Below are 27,174 nucleotides of genomic sequence, written 5' to 3'. Positions count from 1 at the left end.
TACGACTGGAACACGTCAGATACTTTTCCAAGCTGCTCATGAAATTGTTCACAGCTGAGCCCAAACCCTGCCTCTCTGTAACTCCCACAGAATGGCATAGTCAGGGCCTTTGTAACCAGAGGCTAGGTCTTCCCAGACTGATAGCATCCTTCGGTCCATTACCTGTGAATAATGAGGTTTCCACCTAGGTCTCGCTCCCTTGCATGTGTGTCAGTTCTCTCATGTTCTTTTTAAAGTGGAGCCATCAAAAACATCACCAGGGGCTTCCCTGGTGGCACAGTGGTTGAGAATCTGCCTGCCAATGCAGGGGACACGGGTTCGAGCCCTGGTCTGGGAAGATCCCACATGCCGCGGAGCAACTAGGCCCGTGAGCCACAACTACTGAGCCTGCGCGTCTGGAGCCTGTGCTCAGCAACAAGAGAGGCCGCAATAGTGAGAGGCCCGCACACCGCGATGAAGAATGGCCCCCACTTGCCGCAACTAGAGAAAGCCCTCGCACAGAAACAAAGACCCAACGCAGCCATAAATAAATAAATAAAAATTTAAAAAAAACCCAAAAAACCAAAAAACATCACCAGTACAGAATAAGATATCCTGGTAATATGGCCCAAGATATGTAAGAGTTAAGTATTTGACAAAAAGGGTCACCAGAAGTGACAGATTCCAAGAGAAATGATGTGCTAAATCTTAATAATAATACAAAACAGAACATAAAACTGAGCTTCTGTCAAAGCTCTGGAGAAGGAAATAACTCTTAGCCTCAAAGGCATAAAAAAAGATCACATAGAAAATAAAAAGATGAACATATTTGATCATGTAAAAATGAAACTTTGCATACCAAAAGAAAAAGAATAAAACAAAATAAAAAGGCAAACCTCAATGGGAAAAATACCTGCAGCATACAATGTGTAAGTGACAAGTCACGTGAGAAGCTCATATCAATAAAAAAAGTTAATTTAAGAGGATTTCAACAAGAGGGAAGGGCACAGAGTGGAAATTCATTCAGAACAAATAAAGTCAGTAAACACACAAATAGAAAAATGGTCTGCTTCAGAAATACAAAAATACAAATGAAGACAATTAGATATTATTTAAAAATAGCGATACCCAATTCTTGGGAGTGTACAATGAAATGCAACTCCCATACACTGCTGGCAGCCTTGTAAAGTGGTATGGCTGCTTTGGAAAGTAATTTGGTAAATATGTATTATGAGTCATAAGACTCAATAAAAGTATCATACCCTTATTATAGCAATCATAGACATCAATATTAATGATAAACTCCCAAATATATGTTTTTTAAAATATATGCATTTATTCCCTGGGGCTGGAGGTGGGAAAGGGGATTGGCTGTAAGCTGGCAGGAGGGATCTTACTGATGTGATGAAAATGTTTTAAAACTGGAATGTGGTGATGGTCATGCAGTTTGCTAAGTTTACTAAAAATCACTGAATTGTACATATAAAATAAGTACATTTTATGGCATGTAAACTATAACTTTATAAAATTCTTACACAAGTGTACAAATATTTTCATTGCAGCATTTTTTATAGGCATGGAAAAAACCATCTAATATCCCAAAGAAAAAATGGTTAAAACATAAAAGACAAAACAACAGGATCGGTCATCCACTATGTCCCAAACTGGCAGATCCTTCTTGTACATCCTGCATTTCCACATATATTGCTTTCTTCTCTCATACTCCCTCCTCCCCAGACTTCTCTTAATGGCTACTTAGTTTACGATCTTGTTCCAACATCATAATTTCAAGTGAAAGCTCTAGGGAGAATTGGTCTCTTCCCCTCTCAGTGGTCCTTCCATCCCACCATGTCTTAAAAGTAATTTTAGCCAAAATGTTTGCTTCCCTTACTATAGGGGGCAGAACAGAACATGTCTCTTATTCCCCTTTGTCTTTTTTTTTTTGCTGATAAAGCAAAAGACTTTATTGGGAAGGGGCACCCGGGTGGAGAGGAGCAGGGTAAAGGAACCCATGAGAACTGCTCTCTCCTCTTTGTCTTTTTTTTTTTTTTTTTTAATTTTTTAAATTTATTTTTGCTGTGTTGAGTCTTCATTTCTGTGCGAGGGCTTTCTCTAGTTGCGGCAAGCGGGGGCCACTCCCCATCACGGTTCGCGGGCCTCTCACTATCGCGGCCTCTCTGGTTGCGGAGCACAGGCTCCAGACGCGCAGGCTCAGTAATTGTGGCTCACGGGCCTAGTTGCTCCGCGGCATGTGGGATCTTCCCAGACCAGGGCTCGAACCCGTGTCCCATGCATTAGCAGGCAGATTCTCAACCACTGCGCCACCAGGGAAGCCCTCTTTGTCTTTTTGACACTCAATGGAATCCTTGTGTGGCCCATAGAAGTTTGCTTTAATGAGGCTTATTTCTGCCTGGAAGTGTGCACTGTTATACTGATCATACAGCAGGCTAACTGACAAATGAAGAATTCCTCCTCCTCTCCTGAACCTCTCTGGATCACTGGGAAGCTCCATAGGTTTCTGACCTGTGCATTATTTGGATTCTCCTACCTCCTGTCTGCTTCCTTTACATGATTCATCTTCCTCCTCTCTCTTCCTAACTGTGGGCTTAGTGAGTCTGTTTCTTGACTTAGTTGTGCCTCTTTGGTAGCCTTCTACCCTGCAGTGTGGGGCGGTCTGGCTTTCTGGGCACCAAAGAACATCTTGATTAATGAAACACAATTGTCCCAACAGTATTTGGTACAGACACTTAATGGGCCGTCTTGCTTCTCTGCCCACCTAATATCTTTTTCCCCAAAACTTTTCCTCCATGTATCACCATCCAGTGGCAACCTCGGATCTAAGTTTCTATGGGAGCCTGAACATTTAAACTCTGTCCAAACAGGAATACAGGGGCACGAGAGCTGCATTCCACAGCTTGAGCATCTGTGAACCACCAGCCAGAATCCAGAACAAAGATGACGAGGAGGAGGCGGGACGAGGGTGGAAAAGTGAAATGAAGGACACCACCCAGGGGCTGCTGTTTAATCCTCCTCCTGTAGGGCTGTGGGCCAGGAGTCAGGCGCCCTCCACTGCCTCCTCGGGGCTGCAAGTGTCAGAGCCTCTTCAGTCAGGGAGTGTTTCAGCAGCATTTTCGTTACGGCACAACAACAATTTATAACAAGTTTTGAGGCAATGCCGAAGAAAAGCAAAAATAATTAGCTGTGCTGTTCAAGTCTCCTCCCCTGGCTTATTTCATTAGAAAAATCAATCAAGGCATTAATGGCCAAGTCTGTTTCTAATGAGCTTTATTCTAATTAGACTCGTGCATTATCATTTCAGTTGGAAAAAGGAATCGTTTGTAATTAGCAGTAGGAATATGACAGCCTCTGACTGTTGTGTTGACCATGTATAGGAATGATCACCACGATAACAGCCACAGTGAAAAGAACCCTAGTATATTGGCCTTTTCATTTCCAAGAGAGAATGTATTGACCAAACAGCTTTAAAACTCCCATGAAGTGTTGATTACACCCAAATCCTCATTCTACTGATTCTATCCTTCTAAAAAGGATATTTTAGAAGCTTTAAGGGACCTATTTCTCAAGGTCCTGCTTTGCCTGATGTTGGCACTCAGATGACTTTGATGATGCTTCTTTCCCCACGAGGAGGTGAGCAGGAGTGAGGAAAGGGAAAAGCAGGGATACAGAATGCAGGATGCCCATGTCTCTGGGCCATATTGAACTGATGTCCTAGAGCAGGGTTGGTGACTTTCTCTGTGAAGGACCAAAGAGTAAATAATTTGGGCTTTGCCTTCTAAAGGGTCTCTGTTGCAACTCAGCTCCAGCTATACACATGAAGGCAGCCATAGAGAAAAGTAAAAGAACGAGTATGGCTGTGTTCCAACAAAACTTTATTTGTGGACCCTTAAGCTGGAATTTCACATGATTTTTCACATGTCAGAAAATATTATTCGGCCTTTTGTTTCCCCCAACCATTTAAACACGTAAAAACCATTCTTGTCTGGCAGGCTAGATTTGGCCCATGGGCTGTATTCTGCCCACTTTTGTCACAGAAAATACAATTACCATCTGTAGGTTCAGAGGTTAACTCTGTCACGGGTTCAGGCCCTCTTCCTAAGAGCTCACACAGCAGAGATAAATTCCACCTTGAGAGACATTTCTCTCAAGATGGGGCCAGGGTTCTTCTCCAAAACGTCGTTTTATAAAATTGTTCTTATCTTATAAACAAGAAAACCATCGATCAAAATCAAAATTAAATTTAAAAATTTTCTTACAACCCCGTCTTGCTCATAAATTAGAAAGTTTTCAAGTTTCATTTAAATCTCTGTCCATGTGTCATTTTTATATAGTTTCAATCCTATGATATACAACAAATTTTTTAATTTTATTTTTTTCACTTGCTATTATCTTATAAAAAATTTCCCTGTTATACCTGATTCCTTATAACGATAAAGAGGTACACCACAAAATTTTGCATAATTCTTTGCAGAAGATTTCCAGGTCATTTGATGGACTTAATTCAAAGAGATGTCTTAAATTAGTCTATTCTCAGGTATAAGAGTTCAGATTTAAATACCACCCCCTCACCCCTAAGCCAGGAGAACCCAATTGGTGGATTGGAGCCTCATGGGTCTCCCCGAGGATTCACTTCCTCTAGGACATGAAGCTTCATGGGTCTCCTCTAAGACTCACTTCCTTCAGGACAATGGCTTTAGCAGGCCTGGGATTTCACTCCATATGCCTCCTGACAAAGATGTGCCTTCCAGACAAACTCTTTAGAGCTCTTTGCTCTGAACTAATTGCTTACACCCTAGAATTCATTTTGAACATGGCTGGAGGTTTGGGGAGACTAAGCACACACCTCCTCTCCTTACAGTTTTTAACTGAGAACAGTCAGGTGAGAATCAGCGCTCTTGCTGGATTAGAGAACCCAGCAGGCTCTCCTTATCCCCTCTCTTCCCACCCCCCTGAGGCCTTATGGATGGTGACTGACCACCCAGTGACAGGTGGAGAGAGTAGAGAATGCTGGGTTTGCCCCTCTTAATGCTCCATGGGCTACCCTACCAGACAGGGGAGAAAGTGACAAGTTGGTTCCTTTCCCTCCTGCCTACACAGAGGAGCAACATTGTTTGCTGGACCACAGTGCTCACCTTCCCTTTCCTTCCTCTTTGCTTTCAGAATAGGAAGCACATGCATTTGGCCAGGGAGAGGACTGCAGCTACTGATGAGACGTCCCTGCCCGCAGAAAGCACAGAAGAGTGAACTAGCCAGATATGAGGGAGAAAAGGCCCAGCGAGCAGTGAGGAGTGGGTGTCCTGGGCCCACGGTTGGGGAGAACATGTCCGTTTGGCTTCCTTCCTCTTCCAGGACATGGCTAAGGTGGGCAAACTGCACCTTAGAAAGAGGAAGAAAAGCAGCGTCCATGGGATTTCATGATGGATCCTGAGGTTTCCATTGGCCTGATGAATCTAAGACATTTCCTGGGAATTAACACTTTGGGAGGATGACAACTGGGGGAGGCCCAGAGGACACATCAGAAGCTGGGCAAACAGAACTAACTGAATTTGTGGGGACTGTTTAGCCTAATAAGTTATGAAGCTCTGATTATATTAAGGCTTGTCACACATTTGATCAACTGGCCAATAAGAACAGCAATGAACAGAGGTCAACTCCATCTGCGGCCACGACTATCAGAGCCCTTGGAAATGGGAGCGGTTTCAAATGAAATTAAAACAGGAGCACTGGGCTTCCCTGGTGGCGCAGTGGTTAAGAATCCGCCTGTCAATGCAGGGGACACGGGTTCGAGCCCTGGTCCGGGAAGATCCCACATGCTGCGGATCAACTAAGCCCGTGCGCCACAACTACTGAGCCTGTGCTCTAGAGCCCACGAGCCACAACTACTGAGCTCACATGCCACAACTACTGAAGCCCGTGCACCTAGAGCCTGTACTTCACAACAAGAGAAGCCACCGCAATGAGAAGCCCGTGCACTGCAAGGAAGAGTAGCCCCCGCTCGCCGCAACTAGAGAAAGCCCGCGCGCAGCAACGAAGACCCAATGCAGTCAAAAATAAATAAATAAATAAATAAATAAATTTATTAAATAAAAAAACAAAACAAAACAAAACCCCAGGAGTACTTCAGGTGACTTAGAGCATGCCTTGGTGCCCGTGTATTAGTTCCTCCTGAAGGTTTTCTTCCACCAAACTGTACATAGGCGGATGCAGTGGAAGGTGTGAGCAACGCCATTGACCACTGTGTAATCTGCTTGTTTTCCACCTGACATTTTGTCATACACATATTCCTCTTTTCATAGACTTCTCTGAATTTTGAGAAATTTAAAAGATACAGAAAAGTATAATGAATGTAACAAACACTGCATTTCAACCACAGGCATAAGAACTAGTAATATTTTGTAACATTGCTTCTAGCTGCCACTCTCTCCCTGAAGAAATGAAACTACCATCCCAGTCCCATTCCCCTTCCCCCATCCCCAGGTGCAACAATGGTCATGGGTTTGGTATCATTTTTGATACTTTAATATTTATATCATATTCATAATATACCAAATAAACTATACATCTTGTATATGAATGTTTACATACATAACAAATATAAATACATGCCATTTATAAATATATCATATAAAAACGTACTATAGGGCTTCCCTGCTGGCGCAGTGGTTGAGAATCTGCCTGCCAATGCAGGGGACACGGGTTCGAGCCCTGGGCTGGGAAGATCCCACATGCCGTGGAGCGACTGGGCCCGTGAGCCACAATTACTGAGCCTGCGCGTCTGGAGCCTGTGCTCCGCAACAAGAGAGGCTGCGACAGTGAGAGGCCCGCGCACCGCGATGAAGAGTGGCCCGCGCTCGCTGCAACTAGAGAAAGCCCTCGCACAGAAACGAAGACCCAACACACCCAAAAATAAATAAATAAATAAATTTATTAAAAAAAAACAAAAAAAAAACCAACAAAAAAATGTACTATAGTAATGTGTGCGTGCACATGTATATGTGTGTGTATAACTGGTGTTTAATAAATATTTGTTGAATGTCCATCTAAAAACAATGTATGGTTTTTTAAATTTGTATGGTGTCATACAATTTTTATCATTCTGCTTATTCCTCTATTCATTTAATAATATGATTTGAGATCTATAATTGTGGAGATATATATATATATATATATATATATATATATATATATATATATATATATATACGCCTGGGTCATTTCTTTTAACTGCCGCATGATATTGTACTGTGGGACTATAAAGGATTTTATTTATTCATTCCTCTAGTGCTAGGCACTTAAACTGCTTCCAGGTTTAAAAACTTTTTTTTTTGCTACTGAGCATAGTATGTATGCTTCAGTGAACTTTATTGTACACATGTAAGAGAATTTCAAGGATATAGACTCATAACTTTAATTGATGGTTTTTATTGGTTTGCATTAATAGTATTTCCTTATATATGCTGGCTACAGATCCTTTTCATGTTTTAAGTATTGCAAATATATTCCAAACTAGTTTACTAGAAGCTCTGCATTTGGGAATTATGAGACTTATTAATAAGATAGATACTGACCCATGATACTCACCTGACTCTCTGTGTCTATTTTAAATTTGTTTAGAACCCAGAAGGAAGGCAGAATATGATTAAACATCTCCAAACCTCCAACAACCATTTTCGAGAATATGAGTTTAAAGTATTTGGTACTCCTCTTTTGAGTATATTTAGAAAAATGGGATTAAAATGAGGGCAATCTAGAAGTGTCTGCCCCAAGAATGCTTCCTCTAGCTCTCCACAGAATTTCAAAGAGAGGAATAAGTATCCCACAAATAACAAGATATCTCAGATAAACATTTCAAGAAATGTACAAAACATAGTATGTTTTATAATTCTTTCCCAATTGGTATAAAGGGGCATGCCTCATTCTTTGCTACAGAGGGTTCTGTTTAGTGGGAGTTTGGAAAGTTGGGGGTAAATCAGATAAGGTACTCTCTGAAGTCCCTCCCAACTCAAAACTTTATGCTGCTAGATTAGAAGCTCCCTAAAGGCAAGGACCCAATTTCCTAATTCCTCATGGTGCAGCTCCATGACCCTGGCTCATTTCTGCATCCAGAGAACACATTCCAGATAAGCTTGTTAAATGAATCAAAGAAGTTAGTCTTATCGCTTTAATGATCTTGTTAGGGATCCCCTTTCCTAACTTTCTGTTGTTGTTATAAGCATTTTAAGACTAGTATTAATGAATATTTGCAAAAGCAGGTTTTAAGCAACCCACAAGAATTAAAAAAGAATGAACTCTCCAAACAGCAAAAATACAGATAGGGATTCAGAGGTACCGAGGCCACTGACTCATGGACTCATTCTGCAATCAGCTCAAAAGCTGGCACAGGTTATTTAATGGCTCTATAAATGTTCACACGAATCTAATTCCTTAACATGTTTATACCACACAGGAGGGAGGTGGGCCAGTACACTGGAAAATATCCTGTTCTAATCTATACCACAGGAAGGCACTTGCTCAAGCAAGGTTCAAGCTGATAAGTTCTGCATGTTCAGTTTCAGTCACCACCTCCCCCAAATCCATCCTCTACAAATGGCCTTTATGATGTGGATAGAGGCAACTTCAACCAAAATAAAAGCTACCAATCACAGAGCACATACAACACATCAAACGCTCCGCTATAGACTCTACATGAATTTTCTTTAATTTCCCGGACAAGTTAGTATTACTATCCAAATTTTTTGGTGAGGAAACTGAGGATCAGAAAGGTTAAACAATTAGCCTGGGGTCACACAGCTACTACTGGAGTGGGTCTTCGGATTTGCCTGGGGTTTGAAGCACAGGCTCTTTCACTTGCTCCCTGCTGCCTCTTTTCTTGACCTTTGTCAGTTCTGTTTCTTGGCACTGTACCTACTACATACCTGCCATGGGGCTCCTAACTGTTAAGAGCCCCTCCCATCACGCTGAGCCCTCTGCTACAGGAGTCTGCCCCATCACACCTCCTTCCTTCATGTGCTTCTACTTCTGCTAAGCCCAGTGGTCTTATTTGCCCCGTTCACTCATTCAACAAATTTATTAAGACTCTGTTCTGTCTCAGGCCCTGTGCTAGGTTCTAGGCAGAGACCCAATTTTTATCCTTAGGGAACCGTCTATGTAATGCTTCGAGTTCTTTTAGAGATGCTTCAATAATAAATCAGCAGTGACAGAGGTTGGCACCCTCTCTGTCCCCAAGGGCCCTCTGTAGGGCTAAAACAATGCCCTTGGATGCTAGGCGCAAAGAGTGGAAAGGCCATGGGGAGGAGGGGAAACAGACAGCCCAGGAAGAGGACGGGAAGGAGAAACCAAATGGGAGCAAGACCAAAAAACGACACAAGCCAGCATCACTGTCTCTCTGCTCTGAGTGGCACCTTGGGCCGCCTTCCTTTGCCCAAGTACCACACCCATGGCAAAATGACACCATTCACCGACTGTGCCCCAGGTTGCTGTTGAGTTCAGAGCACTGTCGGCCTCACTGCATTCATAAAAATGGCATGGTTTTTATTTGTATTCATGTACTCCACTGTTCTGGAACCTGGACTCTTCTCCTTTGCTACTCCCTAAGGCGCCAGGCTGATAGAACCTCAAGAATTCTCTGAAAATCAAGCCCTCCAGAAAAAAGAAAGTGAGCAGAGCCTGGGTGTGTTGCATCCTTCCAGGCTTGCTGCCTGCTTTATTTTCCTTGGCTGCGTGACCCATGACTAGTAGCTACATGGAATGCTGGGGAACGCTAGGATCCTCAAAGCCCACGGTGTGCACTCTCTTCGCCAGTGGCTCCTGCGCCAATGTTATCATAGTAACTATTGAGAAGTCACTTGCATAAAGCTATGCAGTGGGGAGAGAAACAAAACAGGGCTGAGTCACAGCCTTACCCTGTAATTACAGCTTTACTTTGGCCAGCGAATGAGGAAAGGTACATACAGGAGAGAGACGAGGCAAGGCAGGGGGATGAAGGGAAAGGAGACACAAGGCAGGGTTTGGTTATTGGCAAAATTAAGGCCCAGCTGTGTTTCCCATGGAGCAAGGAGCTGTTTAATGGAATATCGGCAGCCCAGCCCAGTTCCAAAACACACGTGCCAGCAAGAGCATCTCTCTGCCAGTGCTGAAGGCCCTGGTTGTTATGGAAATTGACAAGCTGGTAGGAGGGACATGCTATGACTTCCTCTGTACACACGGGGCAGGCCGGGTGACATTCTTCAGGATCTGATACAACAGTCCCATGTTTCTCATCACTGGCGGCACTGAGGAGGCCTTTAAACGCACCACCAGAAAGTAAAACCTATCATCACCTGCAGGTGCCAAATATTATATTCGATTCTATAGCAGCTCTGCAGTTAAACAGTCTACTTCAGGAAGAGTTTATATATAGAACCAAAAATCATGGCTCATAATTACACACAAGTCACTCTCTTTACCAGATGAAAAGCAAACACCTTCGGATCTCTGACACACTGATTCATAACGTAGTTCAGACTGATCTGACATAATATTAAGAAAAGGAGCCCTTGAAATAAATTTATAAGTGCAGACTTACCATGTCTCTCACCCACTAGGTTAGTTCTGGGGCCAAGGAAATCAGGCCACTTCAGGAACCCAAACATTTTCGAAGTGTAAATGATTTTTCAACAGATGTAAAGGTCTACAGATAAACATCTTTTAAAATCAGCTGGTTTTAAATCCATACGCTGCTCTTTCTAAGACATCTCCTCAAAAGGTCACATTGAATAATTCCAGTCAACAGAGGCGGCGTCTCAAAATCGTACAGGAATATGCAAGGCATGGTGGCAGTCTGCTGCCACCCTCGGGGGGTGAAGTACTATGAGCTATTCTCAAAGAGGAGAAGGGAGCTATGAGAGGAAGGAGAGTGGGTTTTCTCGGAGTTATCTGTGCTCAGTTTCCTAATTTTCTTTACAGTCAGAGATATATATGGATAAGATCAGACCCTGACGAGACTCGTGGGTGCTCATGGGTGTAGTCGGGCCCTGGATCTGAGCAAAGCCCATCAGTGAAATGCACAGGTTCTTTGCCTGGGGCCCAAGGACAGGCTCCAGACGGTTATAAAACTCTAAAATTTTACTTAAGAATTTTGTGTATATGGTATCATGTGCATTTTTATAGGGAGAGTCTTTATAACTTTTACAACATTCCAAAAAAATGCCCATGACCCAACAGAGCTTAAGATGCTTTTCACGAGGAAAACTAACCAGATGCAATTGGCATTGTACTGAGACGTTCTTTATTTAACATTCAGGGTTCTCTCTGAGAGAGCAAAAGACTTCTCAGTTGTCAGCTGTTCTTACATCTTCCTAAAGCAAAATATAAACCCCTGCGTTTGCCTGGGAAAGACAGTATTAATTCAGATACTTAAAAAATGTATTTACTTTTTCTGCTTCTTACAAGTAAACTCAAATATACAGTAGAAAGCATATCTTAAAATCTGATGTGATCTGTCTTTGGTACAATATTCAGAAACTCCTCCACAGGGCCAAGTTTTAATAATCTAGATCTCTTCTTTCTCCTCTAAGTATACTGAAAGATGAGAGTTTAAAATCATTATCTTGTTCTGCAGTAAACTGTCATTTTCTTTAAGCTGTAAAATTAGGCAAATGTCGCCACTTCACATAAAGTTCAGGAGCCTGTGAACTGTCAGGGACAACTATAGAACGTAATGGAATAATGGTTAGGTATCAGAGTGAAAAATAAAGGTGAAGTAAGTGAAGAGGTGAAGATAAATGAGGTGCTCCCATTGTTTCACAGCATTTTTTTACTCTCCAAAAGGAAAAGCAAAAGTAGATCAGAGCTTACAATGCTCTTTTGAACTCTCACTGCTCTCCTGACAAAAATCTCTCCCGGGGTCATCTCCAGATGCAGCTCAGTGTCCTGGCCTTCTTCACGCCAGCATAGTGAAATGGTGCCAAGTGTCCAAGGATGTCCCAACTGCCTGGTTCATGGACCTCAAGTTTCAGCACTTGACCCCTGAAACACCTACGTTCAATACAGGAGGACCTGACTCACGGTGATAATGGCGTAAGGGGTGATGGAGGAAGGACTCCTCCATTGGTAAAATAATTACCTTTTCAAAGAAATGTGCATTTAAAACTGAGCTCCTCAAGTCAAGGGACTCTTTCCTACTTATTTTGTATCCCTTATTTCCTATCTCTTTTTCTATCCTGAGTCATAGCATAATGTCTGGTATGCTAAATAATTAAATGATGCTAAATAATTTAGCATCAAAAGTGCTAAATAATTTTTTAATGCATTTTTGCTACTTGCTTTTCTTTGACACCAATAACTTCTTAGAAAACTGCTTGCCCAGTTGTGGTGCAAAAGTAAACTGCAGCTCGGCACCATGATCATTTTTGATTTACAGTAGTCCACACTAAGTTTCCCTGTAAGTATTAAACCATCTAGCAGTCCTTGTTTCCTTATACTAATGGTACTTTTGCATATATCTTGAGAGAGACAGAACAGAGATTTCTCTTAGTATGGAGAGGAGAGTTGAAAGGTAAATCAAACTATGCCCTGTAGACATTCAATAAATACAAAGGATGAATCAAGGAACGGCAGGTTTAAATCTCTACAGATTCACTCAACTTTGCTTCTTACCAATTTAAGGAAGAAAAAAGGAATTCCTGGACATTTCTGAGAAAGATTATATCTCAAAACTCAAGGCCTCTCAGAATGACTCCAATTTTCAGCATGAAGCTCTGAGTTTAGTTTTTTAAAATCAATCCTATATAACCTAAAGAATAGATATGAATTGTATTTATGGTTGTCCAAATATTAGTTGGACCAAAGAAATATTTAGCAGTGGTAAAAAGTCAGGAAAATGATTCATAAGAATCCAACTTCCAATTTTGGTTATGTAAACTATGGTGAAGATTATATTAAGCTGAACACATATATTAAAAAGGAACATTTTAATTTGGGGAGGCTTAATGTTTAGATGATACATAGGATAGCATATTCACAAAATTCAGAAGGATGAACTTTAGATAAGAGAGCAGAAATAGGAAAGTTTGATTCAGAGAAGATACAAAATTCCCTTAGAAATGTGTAACTGGGCACGTATCACAGATTATATAACAGCTCGTTTTTGAATATAAACGTATTCAATATACAGTGGGAACACTGTTTATGCTGAATCTATAAATGTTCCTTCGTCCAAGGAAAGTTCCATCCAATAAATGATCAAGTTATAAACTTTGCTTTTGTTGTGCTAAACACATCATAGTCTACATCCTGGATGCAAAGTAAGAAGGAAAGTAGAATTTCAGATGGGAACAATGAATTTCAGTTTTGAGTAACAAGAGGTAGAATTTCAATTATGGAATCACACCAGAAAGAGATTAGATCATTTAAAACACCTTGTCAGGGTCTGTGAATGTTGTTTAAAAAGATAACTTACAATTCAGGTCTCAATTTTTACAGACTACCTCTGACTACGAAGCAAATATTTTTATTGCCAAAAAGCTAGTGGAGGAAAAATAATCCAGAGAAGGATCTTCACCATTACAGTAGGAACAAAATATTGCTTTTTATGCTTCTCTTTACTGAAAACAAAATGTTACTGGCAAGTTGAACAGCTTTTGAACCAATATGTGAAACCTGGTAATTATTCCTAGATGATGTTTTCAATCTAAAAAGTCATGCATAAGCTAAAATTTCACTAAAAGTAAAAAAGAAAAAATACTCAAATAAGAATGTAAGCATAGCCAAGGAACACTATAGATTAAACTATTATTTTAGTTCATTACCCATTTCTATTTTTCACATTGGTAATATATGCTGGTCTTTTAATGGTGCATTAGAAGATTATATAATGATTCTTTCAGGAGAGGTCCACCTCAGAGAAGAGTCTGCAACTGAAATATGGATGAATTTAAGACCTCTTTCACTATCTTCCACTGACTGATAGGTATATAACCTAGGAATTCAGGAAGAAATGCTCAAGGGCCGCAAAAAGTAAAAAAGAAGTAAAAATTAAAATGGAAAACATTTCAAAGGCAAAATTGGCCCGTGATGCCTTAACCATAGTCGTGATATGTTCTGAATTTAGAATTTAACTCTTCTTCAGAATAAGGTTTTCAAATTATAATTCTCAGATGTATAACTTTAGTATTTAAAATTCACTCCCTGCAGTGATAAATTTAAATTCTCTAAGCATGTAAGCCTTTAATGATTACCATATTGAACCCTTCATTCAGTTAATTCGCATATGGCACTCTGAGATCATAAGTATGGATTAAATTTCCACATGAATCAACTTTGTGTCTTACTGTCACTGTAAAATCCACACACTTTTAGAGAAGCAACCCGGAGACTCTGCTTTGGAGTCGGACAGACGTGAGCTGGAATTCTAACACTACTGCTATTAGCCTTGCAAACCTGGGTAAGTTACTCAAGCATGAGCCTCAATTTCCTTATCTGTAAAATGCAAATATTACCTGTCTCACGGCCACTTCCCTGAGGTAAGGTATTGATTGCAACATGTTTGCGACATTTGTAAACAACTCAGAGCAGCGTTGGGTATGTAGTAGACAGGTGCTAAGGACCTCCTTGCTTGCAGTCTGAGGTCCGAGCAGGGCATCAAGTGCAGACAATACACAGTGATAGATAGCAATGCTCTGTTTCTAGGCAAAGGCTCTTACCAGTCTCTACCTGACCTGCCACACTTTAATGAATGATCAACGGTAGCCCAGGATCCTGGGAAGCTCTGTTATACATTAAATATTCTCCTAGCCACATTGTGGTGTGGGGATGTTTTGTTTTAACTCTAACCATCCCTTTGCAAGAAAAGCTTTGTAACAGAATAAACCAGAATATCGTTACTCTAACTCATGAGGCAACATTTCCCTTGAAACGCGTTATTTTACTTCTTACCTTTTCAATTTTTTCATCCAGCATTCTGAAGAATTCTTGTTGGCTTTCAGAGATGTGCATGCTGAAAAACAAAGAGTAGTTAAGTGCATATTTCAGTGTTTTCTTAAACCTAGCTCCCTCAGATGAAAAATGCTGAGTCCCTAAACTTTGGGGCAGTCATTTATTTCTTGCAGACTTTTCCACTGAAGTACTCTGAAGTCACACTAAGGATAAATGTCATTACAGTAATCCTGCAAACGTGTTTCATAATAGTCTACCAGTTCCTATGATTTAAGGAACGCAATTTCCTTTCAACGTACACGTTATTTATAGTGGTGTTACTGGCAGGTGTGTGCCCAGTTTTTGCCTTGTAATTAAAACAAAAAGCACAGGCAAGCAGTACATGGCATATTTCAACCCTGTGTGTAACCGTAACAAGAAAATATATCCTAGTTATTACATTAAAATGTGTATTTCACACAGGCTGTCAACATCAGCATGGTATTCAGCTGACTGTATAGGTGTGGGCTGGCAGCAAACGAGCCGAGAACTTGACCTGAATATCTCCTGTACTGGTGACAGCAAATGCACCTCTTTGGAACTGAAATCCACTGGAACGTGAGAGTAAGTGAGGAGGCATGTCTGAGTAGCCCTCGCCCTGTGTGTTTACCTGTTCTTTGCTATTTAACGGCATACTTAATGAGACGGACGTGGTTAGTGAGGACAAAACTAAGAAGGTAAGGAGAGCAGAGAGGATTCACGGACAGGAGGGAAAGGACCTTGAATGGAAGGGTGACTTTTGTATTCTCAAACCCCGATGCACTAACTGAGCTCTTTCAGATAAACTCCGTTATCCCTAGAGGTGCAGCAGACCCTGCCAGGTGGAGCAAACACCCACCACGGAGATCCTCGTTACCTGTGTGTTGTCTTAGAGATGGTGTAACCAGACAGTAAGCGTGGGGCTTACTCTGCTATTCTTCATGCGTTCCTTTCAGAGAGAAGCCCTAAATCTCTTCCATAGGGACAGAGATAGAACTTTCACTCTGATGAAGTCAATTACCCCCTACCGACTGACTCCCGCCTAGGTAAATAGGGATGTCCTCCTCTCACGTGGAAACTATCAACACAGTGGCATTAATAATAGTTCTTACCTTCCAGGGTACACACCGCACTATGAGAAACAGTCCCTAGGTAACAACTTGATTCTTAAACCCCTTCTGATGGACAAGTTGATGATTGTGAGTGAGGAGAGGAGACGGAGAAGCATGCTGGGCTGGCTTTACTGTCTTTCTTCAAGATTTAGGAAGGGATAATTGGATTGCTTCTCATTTAGTTTATAAAGTATGAATACTTGATGCTAAGATTAATTAGATCTAAAAATCTTTTATAAAAGCCTGTAGGTTGGGATTTAACTACTACAGCTTAACAATTTCGGCTATTCCTATTTCTTTCTAATTACTAAAAGTCCACCTTGGAAAACACAACGCTTCCCTGGAACATTTCTTTTTTATTGAGGTATAGTTGATTTGCAATATTATATTAGTTTCGGGTGTACAACATAGTGACTCAATATTTTTATAGATTATCCTCCATTTATACCCTGGAGCATTCTTGTGGCTCCCAGCTGGTCCCGGCAAAGCTCTTGTGAGTTAACCCTGCCGTCAGAGCCTCTTCTCTCTGTGACTTGTCAGTTTCCTGAGACTAGGGTGATGATACTATTGAATCTTAATGACAAGTAATCAAACGAAGGAAAGATGGACAAAATGAGCTCTAGAGCTGAAAGATACACGGCTCCCATTTTAAGTGACTTAAAAAAAGAAGCTTCCAAACAATGAACAGCTAAGCTGTGAAAGTATAAGAAGGCAAGGTCTTAATTCCCAAACACTTCACCTGCAAAAATGAAATTCCATTACTCCTGACAAATCTTAGCCGAAACACAGTTATTTCTTCATGATCATCATTACTATTTTTCAATTGCACCTCAGGGAAGTGGCATAATCCTAATCCTCACAGCAGGACACACCCTGGCTAGTAGTTCATGGCTCACTTTTATTTAGTTATTTTTTAAAATAATAGTATAATAAGCACCCATGAAACCAAAACAAAAAACCAAAGCTGCGATTTTTATTTATTTATTTTTAACACCTTTATTGGAGTATAATTGCTTTACAATGGTGTGTTAGTTTCTGCTTTATAACAAAGTGAATCAGCTCTACATATACATATATTCCCATATCTCCTCCCTCTTGCATCTCCCTTCCACCCTCCCTATCCCACCCCTCTAGGTGGTCACAAAGCACCGAGCTGATCTCCCTGTGCTATGCAGCTGCTTCCCACTAGCTACCTATTTTACATTTGGTAGTGTATATATGTCCATGCCACTCTCACTTTGTCCCAGCTTACCCTTCCCCCTCCCTGTGTCCTCAAGTCCATTCTCTAGTAGGTCTGCGTCTTTATTCCCGTCTTGCCCCTAGGTTTTCCATGACCTTTTTTTTTCAGATTCCATATATATGTGTTAGCATACGGTATTTGTTTTTCTCTTTCTGACTTACTTCACTCTGTATGACAGACTCTAGGTCCATCCACCTCACTACAAATAACTCAATTCTGTTTCTTCTTATGGCTGAGTAATATTCCATTGTATATATGTGCCACATCTTCTGTATCCATTCATCTGTCGATGGACACTTAGGTTGCTTCCATGTCCTGGCTATTGTAAATAGATCTGCAGTGAACATTGTGGCACATGACTCTTTTTGAATTATGGTTTTTTCAGGGTATATGTCCAGTAGTGGGATCTCTGGGTCATATGGTAGTTCTATTTTTAGTTTTTTAAGGAACCTCCATACTGTTCTCCATAGTGGCTGTATCAATTTACATTCCCACCAACAGTGCAGGAGGGTTCCCGTTTCTCCACACCCTCTCCAGCATTTATTGTTTGTAGATTTTTTGATGATGGCCATTCTGACTGGTGTGAGGTGATACCTCATTGTAGTTTTGATTTGCATTTCTCTAATGATTAGTGATGTTGAACATCCTTTCATGTGTTTGTTGGCAATCTGTATATCTTCTTTGGAGAAACGTCTGTTTAGGTCTTCTGCCCATTTTTGGATCAGGTTGTTTGTTTTTTTTTTTTTGATACTGAGCTGCATGAGCTGCTCGTAAATTTTGGAGATTAATCCTTTGTCACTTGCTTCATTTGCAAATATTTTCTCCCATTCTGAGGGTTGTCTTTTCGTCTTGTTTATGTTTTCCTTTGCTGTGCAAAAGCTTTTAAGTTTCATTAGGTCCCATTTGTTTATTTTTGTTTTTATTTCCATTTCTCTAGGAGGTGGGTCAAAAAGGATCTTGCTGTGATTTATATCATAGAGTGTTCTGCCTATGTTTTCCTCTAAGAGTTTTTATAGTGTCTGGCCTTACATTTAAGTCTTTAATCCATTTTGAGTTTATTTTTGTGTATGGTGCTAGGAGGTGTTCTAATTTCATTCTTTTACATGTAGCTGTCCAGTTTTCCCAGCACCACTTATTGAAGAGGCTGTCTTTTCTCCATTGTATATTCTTGCCTCCTTTATCAAAAATAAGGTGACCATATGTGCGTTGGTTTACCTCTGCGCTTTCTATCCTGTTCCATTGATCTATATTTCTGTTTTTGTGCCAGTACCATACTGTCTTGATGACTGTAGCTTTGTAGTATAGCCTGAAGTCCGGGAGCCTGATTCCTCCAGCTCCGTTTTTCTTTCTCAAGATTACTTTGGCTATTTGGGGTCTTTTGTGTTTCCATACAAATTGTGAAATTTTTTGTTCTAGTTCTGTGAAAAATGCCATTGGTAGTTTGATAGGGATTGCACTGAATCTGTTGATTGCTTTGGGTAGTATATGTAACCACCAAGCACCTTAACAAGATAAATCCCCACCCCCAAAAAACCTCAAACAAGATAAATCCCCACCCCAAAATCCTTTTTCAGATGTCTATATGGCCCACTCCCTCCCTTTACACAAGTCTCTAAAATGTCACTTACTCAGAGATGTCTTCCCTGAGCCACCCTATCATATTTAGCAAACTGCCCCCTGCCTCCTAATTTGTTTTATATATAACATCCAGGGGAGGAATTTATTTAGTAGGAGGAATGGGGAAAGTGTGTCTACTCCATCTAGTCCGGAAATGGAAGTGGAAGTCCGTCACCACGTAAAAAAATTATTTATTGAGGTGAAGTTAACATAACATACAATTAACCATTTCAAAGTGAACAATTCGGCGACATTTAGTTCATTCAAAATGTACAACCATCACTTCTATCTAGTTCCAAAGAATTTCCATTAGTCTAAAGTAAAACCCTTTACCTACTAAGCAGTTTCTGAATCAACAATGTTGATTCTTCCAATCCAAGAACATGGTATATCTCTCCATCTGTTTATATCATCTTTAATTTCTTTCATCAGTGTCTTATAGTTTTCTGCATACAGGTCTTTTGTCTCCTTAGGTTTATTCCTAGGTATTTTATTCTTTTTGTTGCAATGGTAAATGGGAGTGTTTTCTTAATTTCTCTTTCAGATTTTTCATCATTAGTGTATAGGAATGCAAGAGATTTCTGTGCATTAATTTTGTATCCTACTACTTTACCAAATTCATTGATTAGCTCTAGTAGTTTTCTGGTAGCCTCTTTAGGATTGTCTATGTATAGTATCATGGCATCCGTAAACAGTGACAGCTTTACTTCTTCTTTTCCGATTTGGATTCCTTTTATTTCTTTTTCTTCTCTGATTGCTGTGGCTAAAACTTCCAAAACTATGTTGAATAATAGTGGTGAGAGTGGGCAACCTTGTCTTGTTCCTGATCTTAGAGGAAATGGTTTCAGTTTTTCACCATTGAGAACGATGTTGACCATGTTGTGGGTTTGTCATATATGGCCTTTATTATGTTGAGGTTAAGTTCCCTCTACAAAGCTGCGATCTTAACAACAACCTAGAGGTTACTTACGTCCTACCCATGTGTGTTTCTCCCAACTCAAGGGAACCATCATGCCCCCGCTTTCCTTTTACATAGCTTTACTCTCTCTATATGCTTAAAAAGTAGATGATTTATTTTAGTTGTTTTTAACTTTATAGAGTGAATTATGCTCTGTGTAATGTTTCAGGACTTACTCTTTGTTCTAGTGCTATATTGCTAGGGTCCATCCAGCATTGTGCATTGCTGCAGTGCATTCGTTTTAACTGCTAATATTCCACTGTGTGAATACAGTATAGTTCATCTATCCAATTTCCTGTCAAAGGGCATTTGGGTGGTTTCTAATTGTTAAGGTGTTCTTACCAAGTGTCAGACACTGTGATAAGAACCGGGCATACATTATTTCATTTAAGCCCCAGCCCTATAAGACAGGATTTTTCACCTCCATTTTTCTTGGAGAAAACTGAAGCTCACAGACATAACGTCACTGGCCTGAGATTACAAAGTCAGTAAGAATGTGCTCTACGTGGTGCATCAAATGAAGGTGTGAGCATTATCTGCCTTCATTATTAATAAATCTGCCATTATCAGGTATGGGATTGTCCGTCCACTCATGGGGAAAAAAGCCTCATCTTATTTTATACAGCTGCATGATAAATAATAATTTCCTGGATACTACATTATGTCAACGAGTAGAAAAAGTAAAACCCTTCTCTTAGCCCTCTAGAAAAATTTCTTAGTTGAATTCCGGAAACCCAATGATCTGACTCACAGTTTAAAATACACACACACACACACACACACACACACACACACACACACACACACACGAGCATTATGCTGTGTGAAAAACAGGTGATTTTCTTCATAATTTTAATGTAAACACATGAGTCAATTTAATCAACTTCTCTGAAAGCTTCAGCACATGCCAGTCTGCAAAGCATGCTATTTCAATGTGTCAAAGTTAAATAAGTATTTGCTTTAAAGGAAAAAAGAAATTCTCAATAGAGTCTTTTTCTAGAAGCATTTAAAAGGAGCATATATCTAATGGCTTGGATGAAAAGATGATTTGGTAGTGTTATCAGGTATCTGTTGTCCCCAGAGGCAGATAAAATTAGTGTAGATAAAAGTGATTACAAGTGAAGTGGATTAGGTAGGTTGTGATTATAGCATGACATTTACCTGAGGGTGAAAAAAATCGGTTGTCCCATTATACTGACACTGTAAATGATAAATGGATTTTAAAATGTCCAGTTTTCTTTGGAAGTAAAAACTTCAATCCCTGAGCTCATTCACCACCCCCTGAAGAGCCCTAAACACCATATCACAGTGGCCAAGGCTGCAGCAATTCCAGACACTCAGCCAGGTTAAAGTGATTATGTTATTTTTGTCTCAACCTCCTGGGAAGAACCAGAGAGCACAACTTTTTCCACTTACGATATTGATTTACATATATGTCATAGTTAAATTTATTTGGGGATGGTGGTGACTGTGTCAGATGTACTCGTGTGATCAGCACCCTTAGGGAATTTGTTCATATTTAGGCAGAACAACACAAAAGAGATTTGCAGCCTCTGGGATTACAGCTTCTTTGAAGAAAGGGCGGGTAGCTTCAAAGTCACACAAGTGTATTTTATCACCAAGGTAGACTCAGTTTCAGAACAATATAGAAACTACTCATTATTCTCTTTAGCATTTTAATTGTGAAATACTTAACACATAAAAAAGGAAACATATAATGTTATTTGTACATTTTCAAATAATAATAATTAAAGGAACACGCATGTAACCACCACTTGGATTAAGAGATAGAACCTCTGGTCCCATTGTCTTCTATCCAGTAGAAAGAACCACTATTCTGAATTTAATGTCTTTTCATTTCCTTGCTTGCCTTTATTGTTTTACCAAGTACATATATATAATATATGGCTTAGCTCTGCCTGTTTTTGCACTTTATATGCATGAAACTGTACATAGGCAGGTACTACCACCTACCTTACTGGTACAACCTTACATTTCATGAGATTCCTCTATCTTGATCTGGGTAGCTATTGGTCATTCATTTTCACTGATATGTAGCATTCCCATCATAAGAATATACCACATTTTTGTTATCCATTACATGTCTGATGGACATTCGGGTTTTATTTCCAAGAGCTTTTTTTTTTGGGGGGGGCCATGTCACCACCATGAGGCACGCAGGATCTTAGTTCCCCGACCAGGGGTGGAACCCATGCCCTATGCAATGGAAGCATGGAGTCTTAACCACTGGACTGCCAGGGAAGTCCCATATCTTCAAGAGCTTTAAGAGCTCACGTAAACAGTGCTGCTATGGACATTTCAAAATATGCCTGCTGGCACACATGCACAAGTTTCTCTAGCGTATACACCGGAGAGTGGAGTTGTTTTCCAAGGTAATTGTACCAGTTTATATCCCTACATTCTGGTAAACATTTTAGTATCATTAGACTTCTAAATTTCTGCCAATCTTGTGGTGTGAAATGGTATTTTTTGCATATGCATTAGCTATTCATGTTTCCTCTTCAGTCAAGTGGTTATTTATGTCTTTAGCCTGCTTTTCTATGAGTTCTGTCTTTTACTTATTGATTCATAGAATTACTTGATATATTCTGGAAACCCAACTACTGTTAATTATACGTATTATAAATATATTCCATCATTTTGTGGCCTTTTACTCTCCTATAGTATATTTTGATAAACAGAAGTTCTTAATTTTAATGTAGTCACAAAAATTAATCATTTTTCTTAAGATCTGCATCCTTTGTGACCTATTCAAAGTTTTTCCCTACCCCATGGTTATACAGATATTCCCCTTCATTTTCTTCTAACTGATGTGAAGTGTCAGCTCTGTCATATATTGTGGGTCTGTTTTGGGTCTCTCTATTTTGTTCCATTAGACTAAATCACACTGTCTCAATTACTGAGGCTTTATCATAAGTCTTGGTTATCTGGCAGGCAAAATGGAGGTCACTCTAAAAACATTTTTAGCTTTAAAAACAATATAGGAAAATAGGAACTAGAACTTACTTTGCTCTAGGTTGATGAACTAATCCCGGAATCTCTTTATTAGTTTTAAGTCTTACATTTGAACTGGCACTTTTTTCCTGAAACACATAAACACACATGTAAAAGACAAGATGAGAATCAGCAATTAAACAAGAGCATAAATTTTCATCAACAAAATGTTAGATTTGTTTGGGAGCCTCTGAGGTTGGGAAGGACAAAAGTCCTTACAAAGATGTCACACATTACAAGTAGAACTGCCAAATATTTTAACAGGGAACATTGTCATGAAAAGAGGAATTAACTTTTATAACAGCTATGGCTCCTTTTAGAAAATAACGTGTGAGTAATATTTGATTTTTAGGTGGAGTTACTGAAAACAGTAAGAGAATCAAAGAACAGAAGATTCTAGTGAAAAAGAACAGCAGTAGTACAACCACAGCCATTGTTTGCTTGCCCAGGTTAAGTGACTTCATGCATTTTATTTGTGAAAGACAATTGCAGTTACTGACACATGAAGTTTGCATAAGGCCCTAGCAGCGACAGGACAAGAACGTGACTAAAAATAGCTAATATTTTCCATGTATAATGAATATTGAGATTGAATTCAATTTAATTAATGAAACTCAATAGTAGCCTGTATTCCAGAAATACTTCTTTGGCTTTTAGCTTGATCTGATTTCTTATTCCCAGTAAACAAGCCGCATAGGAAAGAAATACTCTCAAATCTTAAAATACAAGTATATCAGTAAGCACACTGTCTCAATAATACTACTGCTTTGTGTTTTTACATTATCTTTAAAAAAATATTTAAGGTGCTTTAAAATTTGCTCTCTAAATATACCCCCGAAAATGAAAGGAAGGACTATTCTAAACCTACTTAACAGGTGACTATATACACTCAAGCAACCTGAGGTGTGGCAATAATTAAAGACCTGGGGTAGGCAGGGACAAGGAATAAAAAGTCCTGTGGGCCGACCCACCATTCTCACCACAGGCAGAGTGATGTGGGATGGCACATAAACAGATGGTCCCCAAATGAGCTCTTTCAAGAGCTCGTTATTTCTCCTAGGATAGCAGAAGCCATGTAAATCAGCGAAACTGCAACGACTTACATGCCTGGTTGTTTGCTATTTACCATCAAACATGAGCATATCTGTACAACGTCAGTCCTCCAAAATAGAAGGTAATTTTGTTTGTGACCTTCCAGGAGAAGAAACAATCATTACAGTTCTTTAGCAGTCTAGCTTACCTTCTTTACCTCACACTAAACTCGAGAATGTTTTCATGAACATTTAAAAAGTATGAAATATATACTATTCCCTCTGCTGATGTAGTCAGTGAACAACAGATGAACTACCTTATTTTTTTACAAAGAAGGTGGGAGAACAATTAGTAAACTTTAATGCACTAAGTCCAGGAGGGCAGGACCCACATCCCTTCTTTACAACTGGGACCACAGTGCCTGGCTAGGGGCTTGGCACTCCATGGGAGGCACTCATCGAATATTGGTAGAACAAATAAATGATGTCAGCACATAATTAACTTTTCTAAACACAGATAAAAATAGCTCAACTGTAGTCTCTCTGCAGGACTGAAGATGTAGGTTCCCTCCAAATGAGTCATTTTCTCCCTTAAACTTTATGTGTGCTTGGACTAAGCACTGAAAATGGATGTATTTGATGTGACAGAACCTTATACTTTTTCTCTATTCACATAATTTCCTAAACTCTTTGAACTTAAATGATGCATCATAATTTAAAATATTGCTAAGGCAGGAAAGAGACTTCTAATTCAAAGAATGCAAAGACATATAATTGTATTCTGTTTCTATTCAATTTATTAAACTGTACCCTTCATAACTATACTGTCTCACCAAATCTTCCTTAAAAACACATTGTGTGGTTGCTAAAAAAGAAGGAACCGCCCCAAACAGAGACTCAGTAGATGGGGAGGACACTTTAGGACATCAGGCACAGACGTGCCCTTCCAGGAAGTGAGAGTACCCAAGGTGAGGCAGAGGTGGGGGGTGAGGGCATGGGGGATGGGGAGGAAGCAGCTGGAGATTTCCTGGTTACAAATATATATATAACTACATAGAGATTTCTATCTATTTTGTACTTATAATGTATTTGTTTTTACAAATTACCACTCATCAAGATCAGTAACAATTCACCACATGTTATTCTAACTGGTTGCATATATCAACTCATTTTAATGTTCACAAGTATATATATATTAATTTACTTTTATGCCCACAAACCTCTCTGAGATAGGTATCATTATTTTCCCCATTTTATAAATGAGGAAGCTGAGGCATGGAGAGGTGAAACACTTACTGGGATTCTACAAGTAATAAGTAATAGCGTTGGGATTTGAATCCATGCAGAATGGCCCCAGAGTTCATGCTATTAGCCACTAGGCCAGCAGTCCTCAAAGTTTTTACTATCAAGACTTCTTACCTATATTCTGCAAATTTTGATACATTTCATCACACAATATGAATAAAATCACATTTGTTAAAATCAGCATCAATCTCATGAGAAAAATCTTTCTTTTTAATTTTAATTTTAATTTTTGGCTGCACTGCGCAGCATGCGGGATCTTAGTTCCCCAACCAGGGATCGAACCCGTGCCCCCTGCATTGGAAGTGCAGAGTCTTAACCACTGGACCGCCAGGGAAGTCCCTCATGAGAAAAGTCTTGACAAAAGGTGTCAAGCTCATGGTGGTGGATACGAGTTTTCCAAGATTCTAATTTTGGTTTAACATTCGAATTTTATGACCAGCAACAAACACGGACAACTGTTTTCTTTGGAATAACGGGCTCTCTTCGGTCATTTTTGAGAAACTGTTTGCCAAATACCCAAGTCTGAATATCCATAATTTGTCTGTCAGGCACTTTTTTTTACAGTAGAGATGGTGTCCCACAAAAAACAGCTGCAAGTTCAGCTTGCAACTCAATCAACTGCAGAAGTGCTTTTCCTTGAGATAATGATCTTATTCAAAAATAAAAAGATATGCATCTAAGGCCTAAGAGTTAAAAAATTCAATAATTTCTACTACTTCATTAAGGGCATTCTTTTTTTTTTAAGAATCAATTTTATTTATTTATAGTTGCGTTGGGTGTTTGTTGCTGCCCACGGGCTTTCTTTAGTTGTGGCGAGCGGGCTCCTCATTGCGGTGGCTTCTCTTGTTGCGGAGCATGGGCTCTAGGGCATGTGGACTTCAGTAGTTGTGGCTCGCAGGCTCTAGAGCACAGGCTCAGTAGTTGTGGCGCACGGGCTTCAGTAGCTGTGGCTCGCGGGGTGTAGAGCACAAGCTCAGTAGTTGTGGCACACAGGCTTAGTTGCTCCGTGGCATGTGGGATCTTCCTGGACCAGGGATTGAACCCGTGTCCCATGCACTGGCAGGCAGATTCTTAACCACTGCACCACCAGGGAAGTCCCCATCAAGGGCATTCTTAAGTGAAAATAGAATATATTCTTCCACTATGCTTGGTGGTGGTGACTACTAATAATAACTACTATTAGTACTACTAATAATAGTACTACTATGATTACTAATAAGGTGTGGTGCCAATGCCTGGATTTGTGCTAAGGCACAGGCCGTTTTACCCACCATTGCTTTTGCCCCATCAGTACAAATGTCAACAGCTATCTGCCTTGAAAAAGGCAAATAGCTTCTTTATTATTAGGAAAATGACCTTGAAGACTCCCTGAGAATATCTCAGGAACCTCCAGGGGTCTGCAGGCCACACCTGAACTATACATAGTGCCTTTCTATTTCTTTTGCATAGAAAAGAACTTTCAATTATTTAATTGTGGTATACGCTTTAAGAAAAAATATTTAACTGCCTTATTGTGATAAAATCTATATTCCATACAATTCCCCCATTATAAATGATTTTAGTAAATTTATAAAGCTGTGCAATTATCACCACAATCCAGTTTTAGAACAGTTAGATCAGCCCCAAAAGTTTCGTCATACCCATTTGTTCTCATCTGTAGTCCCCGGCAACCACAGATCTGCTTTCTGTCTCTACAAATTTGCTTTGTCTAGATTCACCTAAATGGAATCATACAATATATAGCCTTTTGCATCTGGCATTTTTCACTTAGCATAATGTTTTCGAGGTTCATCTATACTTCAGCATATTTCAGTGTTTCATTTATTTTAATTGCTAGATAATATTCCAATGTATGGATATACTGTATTTTGTTTATCCATGCATAACTTGATGAACATATGGACTGTTTCCAGTTTGTGGCTATTATGAATAATGCTGCTATGAACAATTATATACAAGTCTTTGAGT

At 39.8% G+C, this 27,174-nt stretch overlaps 1 protein-coding gene across 2 annotated transcripts in view; it reads right to left on the bottom strand.

Annotated features, from left to right (window-relative positions):
* The window catches only part of LOC130704845 (uncharacterized protein C1orf21-like), a 149,605-nt gene that overhangs the window by 7,282 nt on the left and 115,149 nt on the right, over positions 1-27,174 (bottom strand). For both annotated transcript variants that reach the window (XM_057528755.1, XM_057528758.1), the window contains exons 3-4: positions 22,883-22,959; positions 14,911-14,971 (exon numbers count right to left, since the gene is read on the bottom strand). In XM_057528755.1, coding sequence (XP_057384738.1) covers positions 14,911-14,971; positions 22,883-22,959 — 138 coding nt within the window. The remainder of the gene's footprint in view (positions 1-14,910; positions 14,972-22,882; positions 22,960-27,174) is intronic.

The sequence above is a fragment of the Balaenoptera acutorostrata genome, chromosome 1 (genome assembly GCF_949987535.1).
Source record: "Balaenoptera acutorostrata chromosome 1, mBalAcu1.1, whole genome shotgun sequence".
NCBI lineage: Eukaryota > Metazoa > Chordata > Mammalia > Artiodactyla > Balaenopteridae > Balaenoptera > Balaenoptera acutorostrata.
This window is presented reverse-complemented; position numbering and strand designations above follow the sequence as displayed.